Source organism: Pinus tabuliformis, chromosome 2_2 (genome assembly GCF_031772625.1).
Source record: "Pinus tabuliformis cultivar Carrire ecotype Pingquan chromosome 2_2, CPIR1, whole genome shotgun sequence".
In the NCBI taxonomy this organism is placed as follows: domain Eukaryota; kingdom Viridiplantae; phylum Streptophyta; class Pinopsida; order Pinales; family Pinaceae; genus Pinus; species Pinus tabuliformis.
The window spans coordinates 1,107,667,202-1,107,690,758 of NC_142300.1; the positions used below are offsets into that span (position 1 = coordinate 1,107,667,202).

General features: G+C 33.9%; 1 protein-coding gene across 1 annotated transcript; it reads left to right on the forward strand.

Moving 5' to 3' along the window:
* The first annotated feature begins 2,109 nt into the window (after nt 1-2,109).
* Nucleotides 2,110-11,446, forward strand: LOC149197270 (senescence/dehydration-associated protein At4g35985, chloroplastic-like). The gene is made up of 5 exons (XM_089403886.1): nt 2,110-3,014; nt 4,116-4,160; nt 10,680-10,801; nt 10,900-10,984; nt 11,076-11,446. Exons 1-5 carry the CDS (start codon nt 2,110-2,112, stop codon nt 11,272-11,274), a joined length of 1,356 nt encoding a protein of 451 aa, XP_089260012.1. The 3' UTR covers nt 11,275-11,446.
* Nucleotides 11,447-23,557: the final 12,111 nt, after the last annotated feature.

Genomic DNA, 23,557 nt, shown 5'->3' on the forward strand with positions numbered 1-23,557 from the left:
CACATATTCTATTTTAAAAATAAATATTTTATTAATGAAATTGATTTTCCAATTGATAGACATTTTAAATCATCTCATTATTTTAATTAAATTTTAAATTTAATAAAATTATTAATTGTAATATAAAAAATGTTATCTAATTATTTTAATTAAATTTTAAATTTAATAAAATTATTAATTTTAATATAAAAAATTAACATTGTTTTAATTAAATTGTATTTTTAAAGTGATTTAAATAATTTAAATTTAAATTTCACTTTTATATTTTGAATATGTTTTGATTTTTTAAAATATATTTTTAGTAATCAAAAATGTAATTTCATTTTTATATATTACAAATTATATAACAAAGTACTTGATAAGTACGAAGTTTTAAAAGACTTCTTGTATTCAGGTTTTAGATTCAAAATATTGTGCACACATCCAACAATATTAAAAGTTAGTGTGACTATCTCTGAACTCTGAAAACTGGTCACATATTAGTCCCACAACTCACTAAACTTAAAATATATGCATGCAGGTATAAAGTTTACTTTCCATTTATTAAACTAGGATCTATTATGATATTTTCCCTTCTACCACCTATAGATTGCTTCTATTAAGACCCATAAATCTCTATATCACTGAAATATTTTTATATACATATTAGTCCCACAACTCACTAAACTTAAAATATATGCATGCAGGTATAAAGTTTACTTTCCATTTATTAAACTCGGATCTATTATGATATTTCAGCAATGCATTCCTTCCACCACTTATAAATCGCTTCTATTAAGACCCATAAATCTCTTTTTAATGATCATCACATAAAATCTTTATATCACTCAAATATTTTTATATATGTCTTTACATCCTGTTATTTTATGTATATATAATTTTAGATATTATTGTTGAAAAGGTGTATTGCTAGCAAATATTAAGCACCATGTATTAAGTTAATGATTGGTTTAGTGTTTTTTTATCTTGTCCATTGAATATCACTTTCTTTCCATCCGAAGGATGAGATGAAAAATGGTTGAGCCAATTATTGGCTAGGTGCTTTTTGATCTTGTCCATTGAATATCACTTTTTTCACTTTTTTCTTATTCAATAGATAAGATGAAAAACAACTTAATACATGGTGTATTGAATATCACTTTATTCTCATCCAATAAAAGAGAAAAAAAAAAAAAAAAAAAAAAATTGTAAACAATCATTTACTTAATACATGCCGCTTAATATAAATACTTATTCCAAATTAGCATCCAATAGACCTAATATAGAAACTTATGTGTATACATCGATTAACATCTTTTCTCATCCAATAAATAAGATGAAAAACAACTTAATACATGGTGTATTGAACACTTTATTCTCATCTAATAGAAGAGAAAAAAGACTCTAAAACAACCATTTACTTAATACATGGTGCTTAACATAAATACTTATTCCAAATTAGTATCCAATAGATTTAATATAGAAACTTATGTGTATAGAGTGATTATCATTTTTTTCTCATCCAATAGATAAGATGAAAAACAACTTAATACATGGTGTATTGAATATCACTTTATTCTCATCTAATAAAAGAATAAAAGAAAACAAAAACACTGTAAAACAATCATTTACTTAATACATTATGCTTAATATAAAGATTTAATCTAAATTAGCATCCAATAGACATAGAATGATTATCACTTTTTTCTCACCCAATAGATAAAATAAAAAACAACTTAATCCCTAGTGTATTGAATATCACTTTATTTTCATGCAAGAGAAGAGAAAAAAAATATATAAAACATTCATTTACTTCATAAATAGTGCTTAATATAAATACTTATTCCAAACATGTAATACACTTAATAGACTTCATATAAAAACTTATATGTACAGAGTGATTAGTAGAATATAGCTATCAGCGGAGAAAAAGAAGAGAAGATAAAAGAGGAAGAAGATCGAGTTCCCGGGGGATTTTGAATTGACATATAGATGATTTCTTATCTACCTCACGATAAGGAAGAGGTTGAAGCAGAGACTACAATAGAACGAAGGGGATGAGAATTTCTATTTCCTTTTCTTCTGAAGCAGAAGCAGAAGAAGAGAAGTGCCCAAACCTCATCTCGGAAGATGCAGTGGGTGGCTAAGAACGCCTTCAGTTTAAACAAAAATAAGGAAAGAAACAAATCGACTGAGCCTGCTCAACCTTCTGCTGTGTTTGAAGAAGATGATGAGAATAGTAAGTTGCAGCAACAGTTTTCTCATCTTTCAGCCACAGAAGCAGAGCAGCAAATGCAAGATGATGATGATAAGGAATGTGCAGAGCATTCTATCGAAGAAACGCTGGTGAGGATTCCAGGAAGAGCGGTGGTGAACTTGGTGGACGCGGGAGAAGAAGTCAGCGACAACCCGCAGTTGGGAAGCGGCGAATTTTCCATTGTTCGACTTGTTCAGGGCAATACAGGAATCGCCCTTTTTGTGAATGTTGGGGAAGATGTGCGTTGGCCTCTCACCAAGGATGAGCCCACCCTCAAACTCGACGCCCGTCACTACCTCTTCTCCATACGCCCTCTGCCGGACGAAGAGGCCGCAGATAAAGACAGCGCTGAGATACTGAATTACGGCGTAACATTTGCAGACGAAGAGGGTTTGGATTTGCTGGACAGTTTCCTGCAGCAACACGCATGTCTGTCATTACCCGCGGAATCGACAGGCGGTGCGGCATCAAAATCCACAAGATCAGCGAAGGGCGGTTCGAAAGAAAACCCGGAGGTGGCGTACTGGACTGAAATGGCGCCGAGGGTGGAAGATTATAACACTGTGGTGGGCAAGGCCATTGCTGCTGGTTCGGGGCAGATTATCAAGGGCTTATTCCTCTGCACCAACGCTTATTCTTCTCGGGTACAGAACGGCGGAGAATCTGTGAGAAGCCGAGTAACGAAAGCCGAGAGCAAAACGGCCGCAACAGCCGATTATCAAAAGAAAACGAGTGCTCAAGTGAAGATCAGTCCTCGCACAAAGAGAAATATTCGAAGGTAAATGGAATGGAAACTCATCACATAAATAAATTATTTAATGGTCCGTTTTATCATTATTATTTTTGTAAATTTTGAAAATAATAATTTTAGCTAGTTTAAAATATAAATCGCTAAAATTATTTTTTTTATTCAACATGAATCAGCAAAGCTAATTTTTTTATTCAAAGATTTATTTTGAAAACCTATCATATTTAAGTTGTATTTTGAGGATGAACAACATTAACCGATTGGTTCCAAATGCAGATTAGCCACACTCAAATGAATTATGTGCTAATTCATAAAAGAATAATTCTATTCACAAAAACTTCCATTCAGATTATCTTCTTTATTCAGATTATCTTCTTTATAATTTTTTCATGTTTGCTTCAGTCATAGTATTGGTTCTGAGGTACCAGTAAGATCAAAAACAAATTGAAAATATCAATCGCAACCAGCACTTTAAACACACTAACAACCACCATATTTACATAGTCAACTTTTGTAAATTGCGATTTTGTTTGCAGAGAAAAAAACCAAAGTCTAAGCAATAATACAACAATCTGAGCAACATTTAACTATACATAAAAGAGTTAAAGCACTTAATGAGGGTTAGTAAATATGCATGGGCGAAACATTTACTACCAACTCTTAGTTGCAATCAACAACCTCTGCAAATTTAGAAAAGCCCTCATTTCGTATAATGGTCCATCCCCATCTTAAGTAAAAATGTATTAATGAGTGAAAATGTATGTTTTAGATAAATATGAATGAAAAAATCATTTGCATAGTAAAAAGGAAATTGTGGGGACACTACTCTGCAACCCAAGTGTATTCTGTTTAAATTAAGCCTCTGTCCAGTTGTCATTAACTTACTGCAACTGGGGACTTGACTTGCGGCAACTGATTTCTGAGCCAGACACCCCTACCGTGTGAAATTCTCTAACAAAAACCTGAATGGGAATTATTGAATTTTGTGTTGACACGGATATGCGACTGGAGATTTGACTTGCGGAAACTGATTTCTGAGCCAGACTCCTCTACCGTGTGAAATTCTCTAACAAAAACCTAAATGGGAATTATTGAATTTTGTGTTGACACGGATATATATATTGTGTGTAGAGCAAAAAGGCTGTCAAGGATGACAGAAAAACTAAGCGAGAAAGTGCTAGCTGTTGGGGATTTTTCTGATAAAATCCCAAAAACAAAGAAAATAAAACACACAGAGGCAATGCTCTGTTTCTACCTTTCTCAGGATCTTTTGTGCACACGGAAGCTTTAAAAATTTACTGAGGAACAGAGTAAAACAACACCATAAAAACATTTCTATTCATTAAAATATATGCCTGATACATATTCATCCTCTGCTGAGAGGGATTCACCACAAAAATACATTCAACCAAAACATTTACTCTGTCTCCACATGAGAATTTACTGAGCTGGGTTTACTGCTGTAAATCCGTTTTTACATTCACTGCTGTGAAAAACACTTTACTGCTGTAATAAAAATTTACATACTTCCTCACAAAACAAAATGCGCTCCTCTACTTGCGGTATTTCACTTTGATTCACCACCAGTAAAAAAAATGACATACATCTTCAGATGTGCTCCCACGTTTTTCATTTATGCACTGCTACTGCTGTGCAAAAAAAATTCATGGTCCTTTGCTTCATGTGTGCTCCCCTGGTTTTATGAGCTGCGCACAACAACTCTCACATATCCAACCAATACAACAACAAAAAAAAACATATATTTCACTTGGCTCGTTATAATAAAAACTACCGTGGGTTTTTTTTACATTACATATGGTCAACGCTCCATAAAAAAATATAACACGTTCTTTATGAATATTAATATATGCCGTATGAAAAACTTAAATATTTTACCAACGCATATGACATTGCATTGATAGCAGGTATGGTCAACCAGAACTTAGTTTTACTCCACGCAACATAGTTAATGTTTGCCGTATGCAGGTTTGAGCAATCAACGGACAAAAACGCTGGAGACAATCGAACGGTGGAGGAGAATATCGGGAGATCATTTTCTGCAGAGCTTTATGTCCCGAGAATGTCAGACATGGTGACGTAAGGGGACAGCCACGCGTCAACTCCAAATTTTCTCGGGCTCAAATATACGGAAAGTCCCTTTACCGGAAAGTGGCCCGAGAACTCTCAGGCGGGTTTGGTGAACGGTTTCTGGCGATATACATCAGCGTTGAAATTACACATTCAACACTCCCCTTTAATTTCAACTGCTGGGCATTCAGTCATACCCAGACACTTTCTCAAAAATTCAAAGCTTTTCTGATCCAGTGGCTTTGTCAAGATGTCTGCAACCTGTTCTTGAGTCCTGCAATGTTCTAGGACAATTTCTCCATTGTTCACCAATTCTCTGATGTAGTGAAACCTTGTATCAATGTGTTTCGTTCTCTTATGAAACACTGAATTCTTTGACAATGCAATAGCTGAGCTATTGTCACAAAAAATCACTGTCGCTTTTGCCTGCTCTTGGCCTAAGCTCCTTAACATCCTTCTCATCCAAACTGCTTGACATGCTGCTGCTGTAGCTGCCACATATTCAGCCTCTGCTGTAGACAATGCTACAATGGACTGCTTCTTAGAAGCCCATGAAATGGCTCCTGAACCCATATGAAAAACATAACCGGAAGTGCTTTTCCGATCATCTACACTTCTAGCCCAATCACTATCAGTGTATCCAACCAAATCTGAATGTTCTGAGGCATTATATAAAATTCCAAACATTTTGGTACCTTTGACATACCTCAAAATTCTTTTTGCTGCCTGCCAATGTGCCTCCTTTGGCCTCTCCATGAATCTGGAAATTAAACTAACAGCATACATAATGTCAGGCCTAGTCGTTGTTAAGTACATAAGGCTGCCTACAATACTCTTGTACAAACTAGGATCAAAATCCTTGCTGCTGTCCTCTCTGCTGAGTTTTAATCCCATTACTGTGGGAGTGATGGCTGCCTTGCATTCTTGCATGTTAAATCTGCCCAAAACTTGATTTACATATCTTGCTTGAGATATAAAAATTCCTTTTTCATTTTGATCTACTTCTATGCCTAAGAAGTATCTCAAGAAACCCATGTCAGTCATTTCAAATTCTTCCTTCATGACTGATTTAAAATTCTCAATAAGATAAATATCATTTCCAGTGAAAATAACATCATCTACATACAAGACAACAATTAAAATTTTACCATCCTTTTCCTTGATGTAGACTGTGGGTTCTCCTTCACATTTGTCAAATTCATTATCCAATAGATATGAATCTATCCTGCTGTACCATGCTCTTGGCGCTTGCTTCAGCCCATAAAGAGCCTTCTTCAATTTGCACACTTTGTGCTCTTCACCTTTCTTCTCATATCCGAGAGGCTATTCCACATAAACCTCTTCCTTTAACACTCCATTTAGGAATGCTGACTTCACGTCCATTTGGTAGACTTTCCATTTGTTTTGTGCTGCTATGGACAGCACTGCTCTCACGGTTTCCATTCTTGCAACCGGTGCGAAAGTCTCCTCATAATCTCTCCCATACTGCTGTTTGTACCCTTTGACAACCAGCCTTGCCTTGTGCCTTTCTATCTTGCCTTCAGCGTTACTCTTGGTCTTATAGACCCATTTCACTCCAATGACTTCTTTGCCTTTTGGTAGCTCAACCAAATCCCATGTTTTGTTTCTCTCTATGGCATTCATCTCCTCATCCATAGCTTCTATCCATTTCCTATCTTTAATTGCATCCTCGAAATGAATAGGATCATCAACATGACAATACAAGGCAAATAAGGAATTCATTCCTTCATCATAAATATCACTTAGATTTCTAAACTTCTTACCTCGTTCACTTGGTGTGCAAGTGCTTGAAGATGCACTTGAATTTCCTCCTTGTGGTGTGCTTGGAGAAGCACTTTCATTTATCCTCAATGGTGTCCCTTGCTGTCCTTGTGTTGGCGCTGCTGTTTGGGGATGCATTTCAGCCACCTCCTCTTCATCTTCGTCATGAGACAAATAGTTTTTGACATTCACTGTTTTCTCTATGCTTCCATCCCAAGCTTCTTCCTCAATGAATTGAACATCTCTGCTGACGAAAAACTTCTTGGTAGATGGGATATAAAACCTGTAGGATTTGGATTCCTCACTGTATCCAATGAAGAGACATTTCTCCCCTTTGCTGTCCAACTTCTTCCTTAGCTGATCTGGAATGTGTGATAGGCCACACATCCAAAAACTCTCATGTGGGTGACTCCTTGCTTTCTCCCACTCCATGCTTCTTCTGGCACCTTGTTCATCACTGCTTTTGTAGGACACCTGTTCAAAATATACACTGCACAATTTACAGCTTCAGCCCAATAATCATTTGGCAAATGCTTTGCCTTCAACATGCTCCTCGCCATATCCATGATGGTCCTGTTCTTCCTTTCAGCAACTCCATTTTGCTGCGGAGTGTACCTTGCTATAAACTGTTTGTGAATTCCATTTTCTCTACAAAATCTTAGGAATTCCTTGGAGATATACTCACCTCCTCTATCAGTTCTCAAAACTTTTATATGCAGCCCGCTTTGGTTTTCCACAAATGCCTTGAAGTTTTGGAATTTCTCAAACACTTCACTTTTGTTTTTAAGGAAATATATCCAAGTCTTTCTTGTAAAGTCATCAATGAATGTTAGGAAATATTGGCTGCCTGCTAATGATGGAGCTTGCATTGGTCCACATAAGTCTGAGTGGATGATCTCTAAGGGTGCCTTTGCCCTTATGTTTTTACTTGATGGAAAACTTTCTCTATGTTGTTTCCCCAAAATGCAACCTTCACATAAGCTGTCCGGCTTCTCAATCAGTGGTAATCCTCTTACCATTCCTTTCCTACTCAACAAATTTAGACCTCCAAAATTGAGATGTCCAAATCTCAAGTGCCACAACCAATTCTCATCTGTTGGCACGCTTTGGAAGGCCTCTTGGGTAACTGCTGCAATTACATTTTTGTTTTTCAAATCTGCCCTGATCCTGAGAGGGAACATCCTGTTCCTTGTCATCTTCACTTCAGCAATGCATCTTTTGCTGGGTGCTATATCCATGATGGTGCATACATCATTTTTAAAGAAAACATTGTACCCCTTATGGACAAGCTGTCCAATACTCAAGAGGTTACATCTCATTCCGGGGACATAGTATACATCTGTTATGGTTTTCTTTTCTCCTTGCTTTGTAAATATTTTTACCTCTCCTTTTCCCATTACAGAGATTTTACTATCAGTTCCTAGTGTGACTTCTAATTTCACATTTTTATCTAGGGCGGAAAAGAAGGCTATGTTTCCTGTCATATGGTTGCTGCAACCTGAGTCTAAAAACCAAATGTCCTCACTGTTTGTTTCAGCCATGTTACAGGCTAACAACACATTATTTTGACTGCTGTTTTCTCTTGTAACATTTGCATTTTGTCTACTGCTCATATCATGCTGTTTCTTTCTACAATCACTTGCATAATGTCCATACTTTTTGCAATAATAGCATTGAACATTAGATTTATCATACCTTTGTCCTTGAGCGTGATACTGTTCTCTTTGTTGCCCGCTGCCTTGGCCTTGGTTCTGATTTGTATTGCTGCCTCTTCCTTGTGCATTTGATGGGCTGTTCCTTCCACCTCTGTTCTGGCTTCTACCTCTTCCTCTCTTGTTTCCTCTGCCTTGACCTCTTCCTCTTCCAAAGGACATCTGGGTCTTGAAGGCTTGCTCAAGAGATGAGTTTTCATTCCTACTCAACCTCTGCTCATGTGTTATCAGTGATGCATGTAGCTTATCAACTGAATAGTTTGAGAGATCCTTTGTCTCTTCAATGGTGGTGACTATGGCATCAAACCTTGAGGGTAAGACCCTCAATATTTTCTCCACAATCCTTCTATCTTCAATGGTTTCTCCATGAGTTCTCATTTGTGTGATTACACCAATCACATGAGTGAAGAATGAGTCAATGTTATCTGACTCCTTCATGTTCAAGTTCTCAAAATCCTTTCTCAGCAATTGTAGTTTTGCTGTCTTCACTCTCTCCATGCCTTGATAGGCTGTCTTGAGGGTTTGCCATGCTTCATTTGCTGTCTTAGTTGCTGCTAATCTTGGAAACACACTCTGGTCTACTGCTAGATACAACAACATACGGGCTTTTGAATCCTTCTTCCTATTGCTCTTCAGCTGATCTCTCTCTCCCTGAGTTAATGCATTGAATTCATTTTCATCTGCTGGTTTTTCAAAACCTTCCTCAACTATTTCCCATAAATCTTGAGAGGCAAACAGGGCTGTCATGGTTATTGCCCAATAGTCATAGTTTTTCCCATTAAACTGTGGGAGCTGGGTGTTAAACATACCCATACCAGTGCTTGTGTTGGCCATTCCTTGCATTCTGATCTATACCTCTAAATCCTTGACTGTGTGTTTAAAACAACTGACTGTTTCTTCAGCAACACAAAAAAACTTTGTGAAATACCTGAGTATTTTCCTGACTGAGCCTTCACTCTGCTTGAGAAGTTTTACTGCTGCAACAAGCTCCTCCCTTCAGCTTCTTTGTCACCTTCAAAGAGCCTAAGCCTGCTCTGATACCACTGTTGGGGATTTTTCTGATAAAATCTAAAAAACAAAGAATATAAAACACACAGAGGCAATGCTCTGTTTCTACCTTTCTCAGGATCTTTTGTGCACACGGAAGCTTTAAAAATTTACTGAGGAACAGAGTAAAACAACACCATAAAAACATTTCTATTCATTAAAATATATGCCTGATACATATTCATCCTCTTTGCTGAGAGGGATTCACCACAAAAATACATTCAACCAAAAACATTTACTCTGTCTCCACATGAGAATTTACTGAGCTGGGTTTACTGCTGTAAATCCCTTTTTACATTCACTGCACTGTGAAAAACACTTTACTGCTGTAATAAAAATTTACATACTTCCTCACAAAACAAAATGCGCTCCTCTACTTGCGGTATTTCACTTTGGTTCACCACCAGTAAAAAAAATGACATACATCTTCAGATGTGCTCCCACGTTTTTCATTTATGCACTGCTACTGCTGTGCAAAAAAAATTCATGGTCCTTTGCTTCATGTGTGCTCCCCTGGTTTTATGAGCTGCGCACAACAACTCTCACATATCCAACCAATACAACAACAAAAAAAAACATATATTTCACTTGGCTCGTTATAATAAAAACTACCGTGGGTTTTTTTTACATTACATATGGTCAACGCTCCATAAAAAAATATAACACGTTCTTTATGAATATTAATATATGCCGTATGAAAAACTTAAATATTTTACCAACGCATATGACATTGCATTGATAGCAGGTATGGTCAACCAGAACTTAGTTTTACTCCACCCAACATAGTTAATGTTTGACGTATGCAGGTTTGAGCAATCAACGGACAAAAAAGCTGGAGACAATCGAACGGTGGAGGAGAATATCGGGAGATCATTTTCTGCAGAGCTTTATGTCCCGAGAATGTCAGACATGGTGACTTAAGGGGACAGCCACGCGTCAACTCCAAATTTTCTCGAGCTCAAATATACGGAAAGTCCCTTTACCGGAAAGTGGCCCGAGAACTCTCAGGCGGGTTTGGTGAACGGTTTTTAGCGATATACATCAGCGTTGAAATTACACATTCAACACTCGCTGGGGTTGTCAAAGTAAGCGGTGCCGTGACTGATCCGGTTATCGGCTCCAAGGCTGGCCAGAAGTTCTTTAGCACGTTACCTGGAGATGTCCTTCTTGCTTCCTTGGATGCTTTCAGTACGGCAGAATTTATCCCAGTCCCTTGAAATGGTTTTAAATGAATACTGTAAATGGTGGGTATATGATAATATAGGATTTTCCTTCTTAAATTGCAGACAAAGTTTCGGACGCTGCAGAAATAGTTGGAAAGGATGCTCTGTCAGCTGCTTCTGAGGCTACAGTTGAAATTGTTGCAAACAGGTATTGCATTTTGAATTCTTCATGTGTCTGATTTGAAAACCATTCATTGAAAATGTGAATGAATTTCTTGATGTTGGTCAATTGAGTGCAGGTTTGGGGAGGAAGCAGGAGAGGTGACACATGACACATTTGCTGTCGCTGGGCATGGCATTGGAACTGCGTGGAACGTCACAAAGGTCCCGGAGGCCATCGATCCGGCATCAAATGGAACGATATCAGCATCTGCTTTGAAGGCTTTGAAGTTGAAGAAGGCCAGCAAAGCAGGCACTAGTGCATCTAAATGCAAATGATTGTATATATAGCATCTTGCTGGAATTCCTTTGCTACCCTACATATTTTGTTTTAGATTTTCCCAGCAGTAATAAAATTTTCTATGAATCTCTTTTGGGGTCATGTAAAAATTGTGAATTGAAATCTCAGTGGGAGAATTTCTCTGTATTGCATTAACAATGGAAACTGCATAGTTACACAACATTTCTACATTTCTTTACTATTGTATATTTAAGATATACGTATTTTATTACTAAATTTAAAGAGTTTAGTTATTTGTGTTACTTTTTATTTAATAATAAAATATTTAATTTAGTTTCTAGATGTGAATTGGTTAGTGACGGCAGTTTTTGTCATATGAAACTCTATCACAATAATATAACCAATCTAATTATCATTTTTTTCCTCAAAAAATATATTTAAATTACACATAAATTGAATCAAATTGAATCTAATTCTTGATAATTCAAAATAATCTTTAAATATTATATTAAATGATTTTAACAAATTTATTTATTTTTAATGAAATTACAAATATTTTAATTTATATTATTTACAAAGATTGTATATAATATTAAATAAAGAATTTCCTATAAGGCATAGAATAGATATTGATGCCGTGTAATCTTAACCCAGATGTAAAGGTCATTGGTTTGAAAATCTGTGGGCAAAAATCCAACCATATTAAGAGCTAGTGTGCAAAGGCCGGTAATTTTGATGACTTAGATGCCCTAGGTTGCGATTTCTCAAGCCAAAGGTTAAACATGTAGTCATCTCAATACTCAGACAACTTAGCAAACAAAAAAATATATTAAATAAAGAATTTATTTGTTATTTGTTATATTTTTAAAGTGAGACACTTTGCTTTGATGACTTAGATGCCCCTAGGTTGTGATTTCTCAAGCCAAAGGTTAAACATGTAATCATCTCAATACTCACACAACTTAGCAAACAAAAAAATATATTAAATAAAGAATTTTATTTATTATTTTTATTTTTTAAGTGAGACACTTTGCATTATGTCAAATCAAGGTTACATAGACTAATTTGTTTTTGCTACTTGTTAAAAACAAACCACTAGCATGAGTTAGAGACCTCGTCTAAATAAAACATCTTGTAAATAGAAACTTATAAAGACAGGTTGGTTTTGCCATGAGTTAGAGACCTCGTATAAATAAAGCTTCTTGTAAATAGAAACTTATAAAGCAAGTTGGTTGTGCCATGAGTTAGAGACTTCGTCTAAATAAAGCATCTTGTAAATAGAAACTTATAAAAACAGGTTGGTTGTTCCAAACCTTGACATCCATCAACGTGAGAAGACAAAAATACTACTAGTGTTGCAAGAAAAAAACCTGAGTCATAACCATTATTGGGGAGAATCTTCGACCATCCCCGTTGGCTATAATGTCAATTTTTCCCTCTAGCTCTACTAATCTTCTAAGAGTTCTCCCACTGAGTTCTCTGGTACCTCCCTATGCCGCCTACAATATTCAATGATGTTTAACCTTATACAGACTTTGTGCCATGATCAATGATGTGAAAGGAGTGAATGTAATGTGCCAAGTATAGTGGGAGTCACAACCCCTTTAGTGTGACCTAGGACCTTATCAAGGAAGTGGGAAATGAAGCAAGGGATGAATGGAAGAATTACGAGGAAGTGTGGGCACTCATTTAAAAGATACAACAAGATCCCAATACATCTGATACATTTAGCTGGAAAAATGATTTGTTATGGTACAAGGATCGGTTATACCTATGTAAAAATTCCCAACTCAAACAAAAGATTCTTAGGGAATTGCACACCTCTCCCTTAGGAGGGCACTCAGGATTTCTAAAAACCTAACACAGGGTTAAGAAGGGTTTTTTTTTGGATGGCCTTAAATCAAATATTCAAAAGTTTGTGGCAGAATGTTTGGTTTTCCAACAAAATAAAATTGAAACAATTAAGACCCTAGAACTATTCCAACCTTTATCCATTCCAAGCCAACATTGGGAGGAGGTTTGAATGGATTTTATCACAGGTTTACCCAATTTTGAAGGAAAGAGTGTTATCATGGTGGTAGTTGATAGACTTACCAAGTATGCACACTTTTGTGCAGTATCTCATCCATTTAAAGCGAGTATAGTTTCTACTGCATTTATGGAAACAATTCAAAAGCTACAGGAAACCCAAAGACTATTGTAAGCGACAGAGATCCCATTTTCACTGGAAATTTTTGGACAGAATTGTTTTTTTGTCTTGGTACTTAGTTAGCTCATAGCTCATCTTATCATCCTCAATCCGATGGGAAAACTGAGATAGTAAACAAATGTTTGGAATGATATCTTCATTGTTTTGTATCTGATAAATAGACACAATGGGTCAAATGGTTGCCTCTAGCTAAATGGTGGTATAACACTTCCTTCCATACTGCAACAAAAATGACCCATTTATGGCACTTCATGGATATCATCCACCATTCATCACATCATATTTAATAGAAAATTCTAAGGTTCAAGTAGTGGAAGATCAAATCGAGCATAAGCAACAAGTTCTCCAACTCTTAAAGGATAACCTCACCTTGGTGCAGAATAGAATGAAACAATAGGAATATCAACATCACAACGAAAGAAGTTTTGATGTAGGTGATTGGGTATTCCTATAGCTACAACCATATAAACAAATGTCCCTCAAGCAAGCTAATAAGGATAATAAATTATCACCAAAGTATTATGGTCCGTACAAGGTGTTGCAAAAGATAGGTACTATGACATACAAATTGGAGCTTCCTGCAGCTTCCTGAGTGCACCCAGTTTTCCATGTTTCATGCTTAAAGAAGGTTATAGGTGACAAGCTTCCAGTTCAAACAATATTGCCAAAACTTGATGAGGAAGGAAAAATCATATTGGAACATGAAGCAATCAAAGAAACAAGAACTCGACAGCTACGAAATCGATCAATTTCAGAGTATCTCATCCAATGGAAGAACTTACCTATTGAAGATTCCACATGGGAGGATGCGAATTTTATACAAAAGCATCCAGAACTACTTAAGCGTTGAGGACAACACTTTTTGAAGGAGAGGGGCATGTTAGGTCCCTATAATACTGGTGATTACCCCATTACTATTGTCATTGTATCCCTTATTTTTATTGGTGTGCCCCTATTGTCCCCATATTGTTATTATTGTGCCCCATAGAATCCCACTATCGTTATTTTTGCGCCTTTATGTTATTGTTTTTAGGTCGCTTTGGTTATATTGTGACCCTTAGACTCCTATATATAGAAAGAAGGTTTTGTGATTTGAATCATCTAAGAATTGTTCATTTGTGTAATGTAAAGGAGGTTGCCCCCTTGAAGAGCCTTATTTCTAAGGTGTTGATCTATCTTTTCTATTTTTTTGTGAGCTGGTTTCATAACACATAATACCTCGTTTCGAAGATCTCAAACAGGAGGTCAAAAATAAATGGGTAAACCATTTGAGACTTTTTTGGTCCCTCTGTTTTCCTTAAAGTCTTTTAGTCCCTCAAAATAGCTCCAGAAGTTTAAGACCCGAAAAAATTGCTAAAAATAGTAAGTTGCGCTACAATTAAGGAATCTAAAAAGAAAAAATGGTGGGGGTCCAAGTAGAACGAGAGGGTGGACACCAATATCCACCTAGGTCATCTTAGGAGCGAAGGCTTATACCATATAGTCATGGGAATTAAGGCAAAACCAATGTCAGAGGATGAGAATTTTGATTGGCTTAACAGATTTGACATGACTTATGGAAGATTATGTCTATATGCGTCTCATGGTATTCTTTATCAGATCATAGATATTGAATCACTGCATGCAATCTAGACTACATTAAAATGATTATATGGTGATGAAGATGATCTAGAAGAACATCATTTAGAAAAAGAGAGCTCAATCTATCATAGAAATCATGAAACCAGTGAAGACATTCAACAATGTGGAAAAATATTCTCGAGACAATGTTTTACATGATGGCTCTGTTTCTTTTGTCTTTGACGAAGTCGTTGTAGATGAGAATTTTATCCTTTCCAATAACAAAGATGTCACACATGAGGAAATGTCTTATTCTGTTGGTGATTAAAACTCTACTATAAATCGAGAGTTTTCTTTCAAAAACATTGAAGAGGGCTTTGATTCCTCCATTATTGATGATGTTGTTGATGTAAATATGATGAAGTCTCAGTTTAACGATGCCCCACATGCACTCTCAGTCACAAAGGCATGCATGCATCCATGAAATCATCATTAAAGCCATGAATGCATCCCTAGAGACAAGCATCCCCATGCATGCATCCATGAAAGCATCCCTAAAGCCATGAATGCATCCCTAGAGACAAGCATCCACATGCATGCATATATGGTTACACATGCATATGATCATCAAACTCATCATGAAGTTGCAAAGAATCCATATTGACATGCAACCATGGATAAGGAGAATCAGTACTTGATCCAAATATGGGAGTTGATACCTCTACAAGAAAAAATGTTCCTCCAAATCCATTAGTGTAGAGAAGGATTCCACCTTCAAGTATCTACTTAGTTTCAGATATGGCCCCATTTGTTGGTCAAGTAAGAAACAGACTACCATTTCTTTATCATTAGTAGAGGTCAAGTACAGAGGAGTGGTCAATACTGCCATTCAGGCCATTTGATTGCAACATTTCCTTTCTAAGCTTCATATCATTATCCATTGTCTGACTATCATATGTTGTGACAATCATAGGATACTGAATTTTTTCATAGATCCAATGTAGTTTCAACAAACTAAACATATTGAAATCCACATTCACTACATTAGAGAATTAATTTATGATGGGATCATCAATCTGCAATATTGTCCCAGTTTTGTGAAGACGGTTGACGTCTTCACCAACACTTTCATAGAGCAGAAGTTTCACTTTCTATGGGATCTTCTTGGGTTGAAGGACACAACTACCTGGCAATTGTGTTTTCTTTTAGTTTTTCATTCTATTTTGTGGGGGAATTTTGTTCCCACTAGGTTTTCCCTCTTTCCACCTTCATGCATTATACATGGGTACCTAAAATGGCCTTGTTATAGGGACTCATCCATTTTGCATCATACTCACCTAAGTTATGCTTAAGGGGGGGTGTTGGTGTACATGCACATTTATTACATAATGTGACCTTAGCTTTAGTTAGCTTTAGAGCTTGCACATGGTGTCATGCACATTAGTTAGCTTTAATTAGTGTTAGTACTTGCATGTGTTGTAAATGTACATTAACATAGAATAAAAAACACTTAGCTTTAGTTAGCCTTAGCGCTTGCATGTAGTTAATCTTAACCTACTTGCTGTATGTATTGATTCCCTCATCAATATTGTGATATTGAATTCATTCTCTCTTCCAATTTTTCTTTTTCAATTCTTGCAAGTTTATGCAATTACTTTCGATCTAGGCCCTTATCTGTGTTCTAATAATTTTACATGTTGGACATATTCATGATCGAAGAGCAATTGGGGTACGTGAATTCAGCCCCACCATAGTCCATAACTTTGATAGAAGAGGATGCTTTGGTGGCTTTGATTACACTCGGTACATAGGTTCATGTGAACGATCTATGGTTTCTATATCTATTCAAAACTTATGTTTTCACAGGTTCCAAGGAGATTTCAAGAGAGTAAATTTTGGATTAGTTGAGGCTTACAAGTAGCCTAGGTTTCTAAAGGGAGCGACTGTCGATGGGTGTAATACCCCTGAAAAACTTACTTTATGACTTACATGTGTTATGATTATTATTTATTTTGAAAATAGAAAAAGGACATGTTGGATAGTTTCTTATTTCCTGTCACAAGAAAATATTTATGGAATTATGTTAGAATTAATTAAATTCTCTTAGAATTATGTTAGAGGCTAACATGAGAGATTAACCTCTAACTATTAGCATAAACAATTAACAAAAGTGTTTATTCCAAAGAAGGATAGGAAGAAAAAAACTCTCTTTTTGGTCTAATGTTTTTTCTTGTGGTTGAAAGGGGAGGAGGACTAGTAAGTTGTTATTGTTTATACTCATTGGGGAAGAGAAACCTTGAATATTTACAGAAAAGAAGACCACCTAAATTGAGACAGATTGGGAAAGAAATAACATATGGTGGACTCTGGAATAGATATTGTGGAAGAGAAAGACAATATCTATTTGGCCCTTACTAGTGGAACAGAAAAACAGGTAAACCCCACAAAAGGTTTTCAAAGCGATGCATAGGGAAAGGAGTAAACCCCTCCAAATTCCTCCTAGTTTACCTGACAGTTAAAGGAAGAACTCGATAGGAACTGCAACAAAGAGAAGTTCATGGTTGGGAGGAATGTGGAGGCCTCTAGCATAATTCAGGAAAAAAAAAAAAAAAGAAGAAGAAGAAGTAGTTCTTCCTAGAGGTAAGTGAAATTTTATGATTCACGGGTATGAAGGTATTTAAACTGGAGTGATTGTTATGATACAAGTATTTCTTGCAAGTTGGTAGGAGATAGGTACAGGTAAGAAAGATTGTATTGTATTTGCATGAAAGGCTGTCATAGTTGTTGGTATGAACTAAATAAAGAATTAAAATGTTACTATTAAGAATGAAAATTAGCTACCAATAATTGAATGGTAGAAATCTGTGTCAACAATTAGAATGTCCTGAGTGAAAATAAATAAATAAATAAATAAAATAAAATAAAAATAAAAATTCTAGATTAATGTTTAAAAGTGTTCTAGAAAATAAATACACCCCAACATATTGATACTATGTACTAGATATAATAAATTAAATAAAGAATTGTATAATGAGTTTTTGAGTTGAACCCATATTAAACCCTTAGAAATCCTTGAAGAAATCGTCCATCATGGTTTTCGTTTAGGGTTAGTCTCAAGCTGTGTATATTAGCACATAAGGACTAGCAAAGATTCATGGTTACAGAAATCATTGATGTCCTCGACTAGATAAATAATAAAATGCATAGATACATCTACATGTCTTAAATAAAATATACAAATGTTTTAGATGTCTAAATTGTGCGTTGTAGTGCGTTATCTTTCATAACAGGGGAAAATAATTGTATAGTAGTTGTATACTAGAGAATCTACTAGAATAATAAAACATATAATTTATTTCTATCTTAGTGAATTTGTAATTTTGTAATCGTTGCAAAAAGAAATTTTTAACACAAACTTATAAATATTCTAGAGGAAGGAACCCATGTAATGCTACATACTGCACATATCAATTAGTGTAGCGTATAGAGAACAAAATTGACAATTACACTCTTTTTAAGAGAAATAGACATTGCAAAAACGAATATAGTATAAATGCTTCTAGCTTTCAATTATGAAGAAGTAACAAAATATGTAAACAAATCTTTTGTAATGCGCTAATACTAGGAGAAATCGAAAAATAGAAAGAATGATTCACATTTCCCCTTATATGAAAACCTAACCCGTAGGGACTCGGTCTAGTCAAATAATATACAAATCAAAATAATTATGTTCTATATGGACAAACAATTTTGTATGTAGCTGAGGAGGGTCAACAATATTTTCTAACTACACTCAAATGACAAACATTATAAACCAAAGACTTTACATCGAAAAAATATGAAATATTATGGGACGACCAACTTATGTGTAATGCCTCAAGTGTTGAGTGAAAGCTCTTGGCTTAGTAGCCAGATGGCTTGGTCATAACAAGATAAGGTATAAAAAAATTTAGAACCTCGAAACTTGTTTAGTTAGGGAAGAAAATAGTATAAACCCTAAGAACCCTTTCCCTTATGATTGAAGGCTCTCTCTCAAGTGTACGAGTGAAAACATGAAGATGGGTTACACTTTTGGGCCAAATGTGGCAATGAAATTTCAAGTTTTTCCTCTATTATCGAATTGCAACCCTCAAAATTCATATAAGAATTGTTAATTTGATTCCAAGTAAAAAGACAATATATGGACAATTATGTTATTGTCCTAATGATATTCTTCGCAAAACAAATTTGTGTTTCATAATCTCTCAATTTTCCATTAAATGCAATATATGTCCTTGCAATTTTTTGCAAAACTTAAGAGGTATGTGTGTGTTCACATAACATAACTTAGTCTAAAATGTGTAACTTTTAATCTATATCTATATCTATATCTATATCTATATCTATATATATATATATATATATATATATATATATATATATATATATATATATATATATATATATATATATATATATAAGCATGATCTACACAAAGAGAACTAAGTTTTTAAATTAAAAAAATAAAATTATGCAAAATTATATTTTTTGAAGTTGGTGAAGTAATATTACAATTGTGTTTTGGAGACAAATGTGTTCATGTAAGCTTTTTTTCAACTCATTAAATAAATTGAAAAAACAATAATACCCTTTCGAAGATTACTTGTAAACAAAGATAGTGGTACTTTTTGAAATTTGGTTGTTGCGTATATTTTATTTTATTGATTTTTTATTTAGCCCTTTTGAAATTGTTCAAAATAGTTTCAAGCATTATGTTGTTATTGATTTTTTATTTAGCCCCTTTGAAACTATTCAAAAAAATTTCAAGCATTATGTTTAAAAGAAATTAGATAAGAAATATCATATGAATTTGAAAATGTCAAACTCATATGTCATTGGATAGAGGGTTCCTTCCCAAATCCAACATGATCAACTCTACCACTTAAGGACAAATTTTGCTTGGAGTCTTCTAGGGTACAAAATGGTGATCCAGAAAAATCTGTAGAAGCAGAGCTAAAACTCTATTTTTTTTACCATCAACAACTCAATTGAGAGCTTAAAAAACTCGATCGAGTATTTGAAATTCAAATTTCAAATAGCTCAATAGAGGGTTTAATAAACCCTTAATCGAGCCCTTAATGTTGTGAAACAGAGGCATGTCAAATTTATCCAAAAACCTAAATTGATGACATAATATCAACTTCAGGATATGCATTCAACATTGGATCTAGGATCGTGGCATGGAGTAGCAAGAAACAACTAATTGCTTCTTTATCATCAAATAAAGTTGAATATAAAGCATTATGTAGTGCTACATGTGAAGTAGTTTGGTTATAGTGAATTCTCAAAGATGTTGGAGAAGAACAAAAAATGCCTACAATCACCAAGTGTGACAACGAAAGCTCCATCAAATTGGCCAATAGTCCCGCGTACCATGCAAGATTAAAACATATTGACACTAAGTATCATTTTGTTAGGGAAAAGATGTAGTCTAAAGAGGTTACTTTAATTTATAGTAATACTTGTGATAATGTGGCTAGCATCTTCACAAAGCCTCTTGGAAAGACAAAGTATGAGTCATTTAGAACTATGTTAGGTGTGGTAGAAAACACATTTCTCCATTAAGGGGGAGACTTAGAATAATGGAGAAATGTAGATTATCCTAGATTATATTATTTTTAGTTGTTTGTTGTGTGTTCTTGATATTATGGTTTTTATTTAGTTCTTATATCCTATTTATGAGGAAGTTATTAAAACTCCTCAATGGATTCCTAATCCTACAAACGTACATGTTTTCTAGTTGAATGTATCAAGCTGTGAGTGCATGCAGTCTCCAAGTTGACCTAGCCTCACCTGAGAGCTACACACTTCTTCCTTCACATTTTGTCTTCCAATTATTTCCATGTGTTTTTTACAATACCATGAGCAAATATCATGGCTTATCAATACCATAACCTAAAAAAATACAACTTCTTTGACAATAAAAATATTTTATATAAATTTTAATTTAATTCAATTTTATACCATTCTTTTAATTAAATTGAAAAACCAAAAAAAAAAAAACTAATTTTAAGAAATAATTCTATGCATAATCTATAGATATTAAATCTTTACCATCCATCTAAAACCCATATTCCAAACTAATCACAACTATCATCATAATGATAAAAAAACATTTAAAATAATAAATCATATCCCTAAATAATTAACAAAAACAGACTCCTCGCTAATATATCCTCTATTCTATGTAAATGAAAAGGACCCAAAAAAAAAAAAAAACAAAACAAAACAAAAAAAACTTTAATCAATAACTAAAATAACGAGCTTGAGATGTATTGCTCACTCTTGAGTGTAAGTCAAAATGAATAACCAAAACAAAAACCTTAGATCTTGTACTATCCACGATCATATGTAATTTAAAATGTTTAAGCAAGCAAAGAAATCATTAGATGTAACTCAAAATGAGTAATCAAACTAATGAGCCTTAAATTTTGCATTATTTTTATCCAAAAACTAACACATAATTAAAAACCCACATCTAATTCTCACTAAATAATATATGTTGGGTTTTGTTAATTTTCTAAATATGATAATTGGTTCTTGAAGGAGTCTATTCTTATTACTTAAGTGTGATTGTGCGATCAAAATGGTTTCTCTATTTTGAAATAACATCCTTGTATTTATGTATCATTATTGATTAATGAAAATGTTTTTAACCAAATTTTAAAATTTGGTTTAATTTGGATGTGACAAAAAAGTTAATTTTGCAAGAGACAAAGAACATATGGACAATTTTTTTTCCTTGCAAATCTCACACAGGAGCATTGAAAGCATGGTTGAGGGCAAGCCCAACAAACCCAGAGCATGGTTGTAGGTAAGCTAAGAAAATCCAACATGATAATGATGGTGATGTAGGGGGAGTTAAAGGTACATATATAGAAAGGTACATATATAGGCAGGTACATGTATGAAGATATTGTGTTTGAATGAACCATGTATATAAAAGGCATTCTATTAGATTAGCAGTGCAACTAATAGTGAATAATGCATTCTAGTGGATGTTTTTTTATTTTTATGTAAGTCAAGATCAATATTTTAAAAATGTTTATAAATGGCAAGTTGGAATATAGATAGGCTTTGCTCATCACAAGTTGTTTTAGTTCATAGTGGATCATATGAACACTTTAGTTGATTGAGATTATGAGTAGTGTTAAGGGAGAGTGTTGTAGTGTAATAAGTCCTACTTATCTTAGGTGTGATAATTGGTTGAAAACGTGTCTATTTCTATTATTTAGGGGTTGGTTAGTCTAGTTGGTTTGAAAGAAATTCAATCGAACAGATACTTCCTAAATTGGTGTGTAGTTGAGATATTTATTTAACTAATTGATTGTGTCATAAAAGTAACTTTTCTATCTTAAAATAACATCTTTATATTTAAATATTTATTATTTCACTAATAAATATACATTTTTTAATTTTTTTTTTAATTATAATTTTTTATTTTTAATGAATATATTTAAGATTAAATGTTATTAAAAATATAAAAGTTTATTTACAATAATTTTAAAAACAATTATAAAAAAAAACATTGAATTTATTTAGATTGAAATTAAATTTTAATTTGAAAATAAAATTTAAAAGGATTAACACACTAGAGTTTGGTAAAAATAAAATTCTACCATTTGTAACTTATAATATTTAGATTGAAATTAAATTTTAATTTGAAAATACAATTTAAAAGGATTAACAAACTAGAGTTTGGTAAAAATAAAATTCTACTATTTATATTTTATAATATTTATAATTTATAAGTAGATTAATATAAATAATGTGTTTTTAAAGTAATAAGTTAAATCTTGATTTCTAAGATTTTTTTTGGTGATAATCACATCATAACTCATTTGTCGATGTGTTTTGAATCATCCAGTGCATTCATCATCAAGCAAGATGGAGAATTAGATCATGGCATCAGAGAATTTGATGAAGAGACAACTCATTCCAAAAATTCGAATGTAGTTGGTTGCATAAAAAATGGTTAATTTTGACTGAACAAAAATTTAATCAATAAGTGATATTTTAATAAATTAAATCATAAAATTAAAAATAAAAATAAAAATGAAAATAAATATTAAATAGAGATAGGTGAAGAAGAGACCATTAATTCCAACAACTAGAATGTAAGGGTTAATTTTGACTGAAAATATCTATTAATAAGGGATATTTTAATAAATTAAATCATAAAATTAAAATAAAAAATAAAAAACTACAAAAATATAGAATAAATTAAATTAAATCAACCAAAAACAAAAAGATGATCAACCAAAGGGTCAAAGTTAACTAACAAAGAATCAAGGGAATACATGAGGATGAGAATTAACAACAAACCAAAAGGGAGAAATCAAGATAAATTAAAAACGAGTTGTCTTTAGTGCGACTTTTTGGAAGCTTTTCCTTTGGGTTTTTCTGGTTTAATTTCTCTAAAATCCGGTAGGAATTTATTGAAATCACAAGTTTGATGAGTAACTCCTACACACTCTGTTACACTAAAATTTGTCACCATGACTATTTGCAGT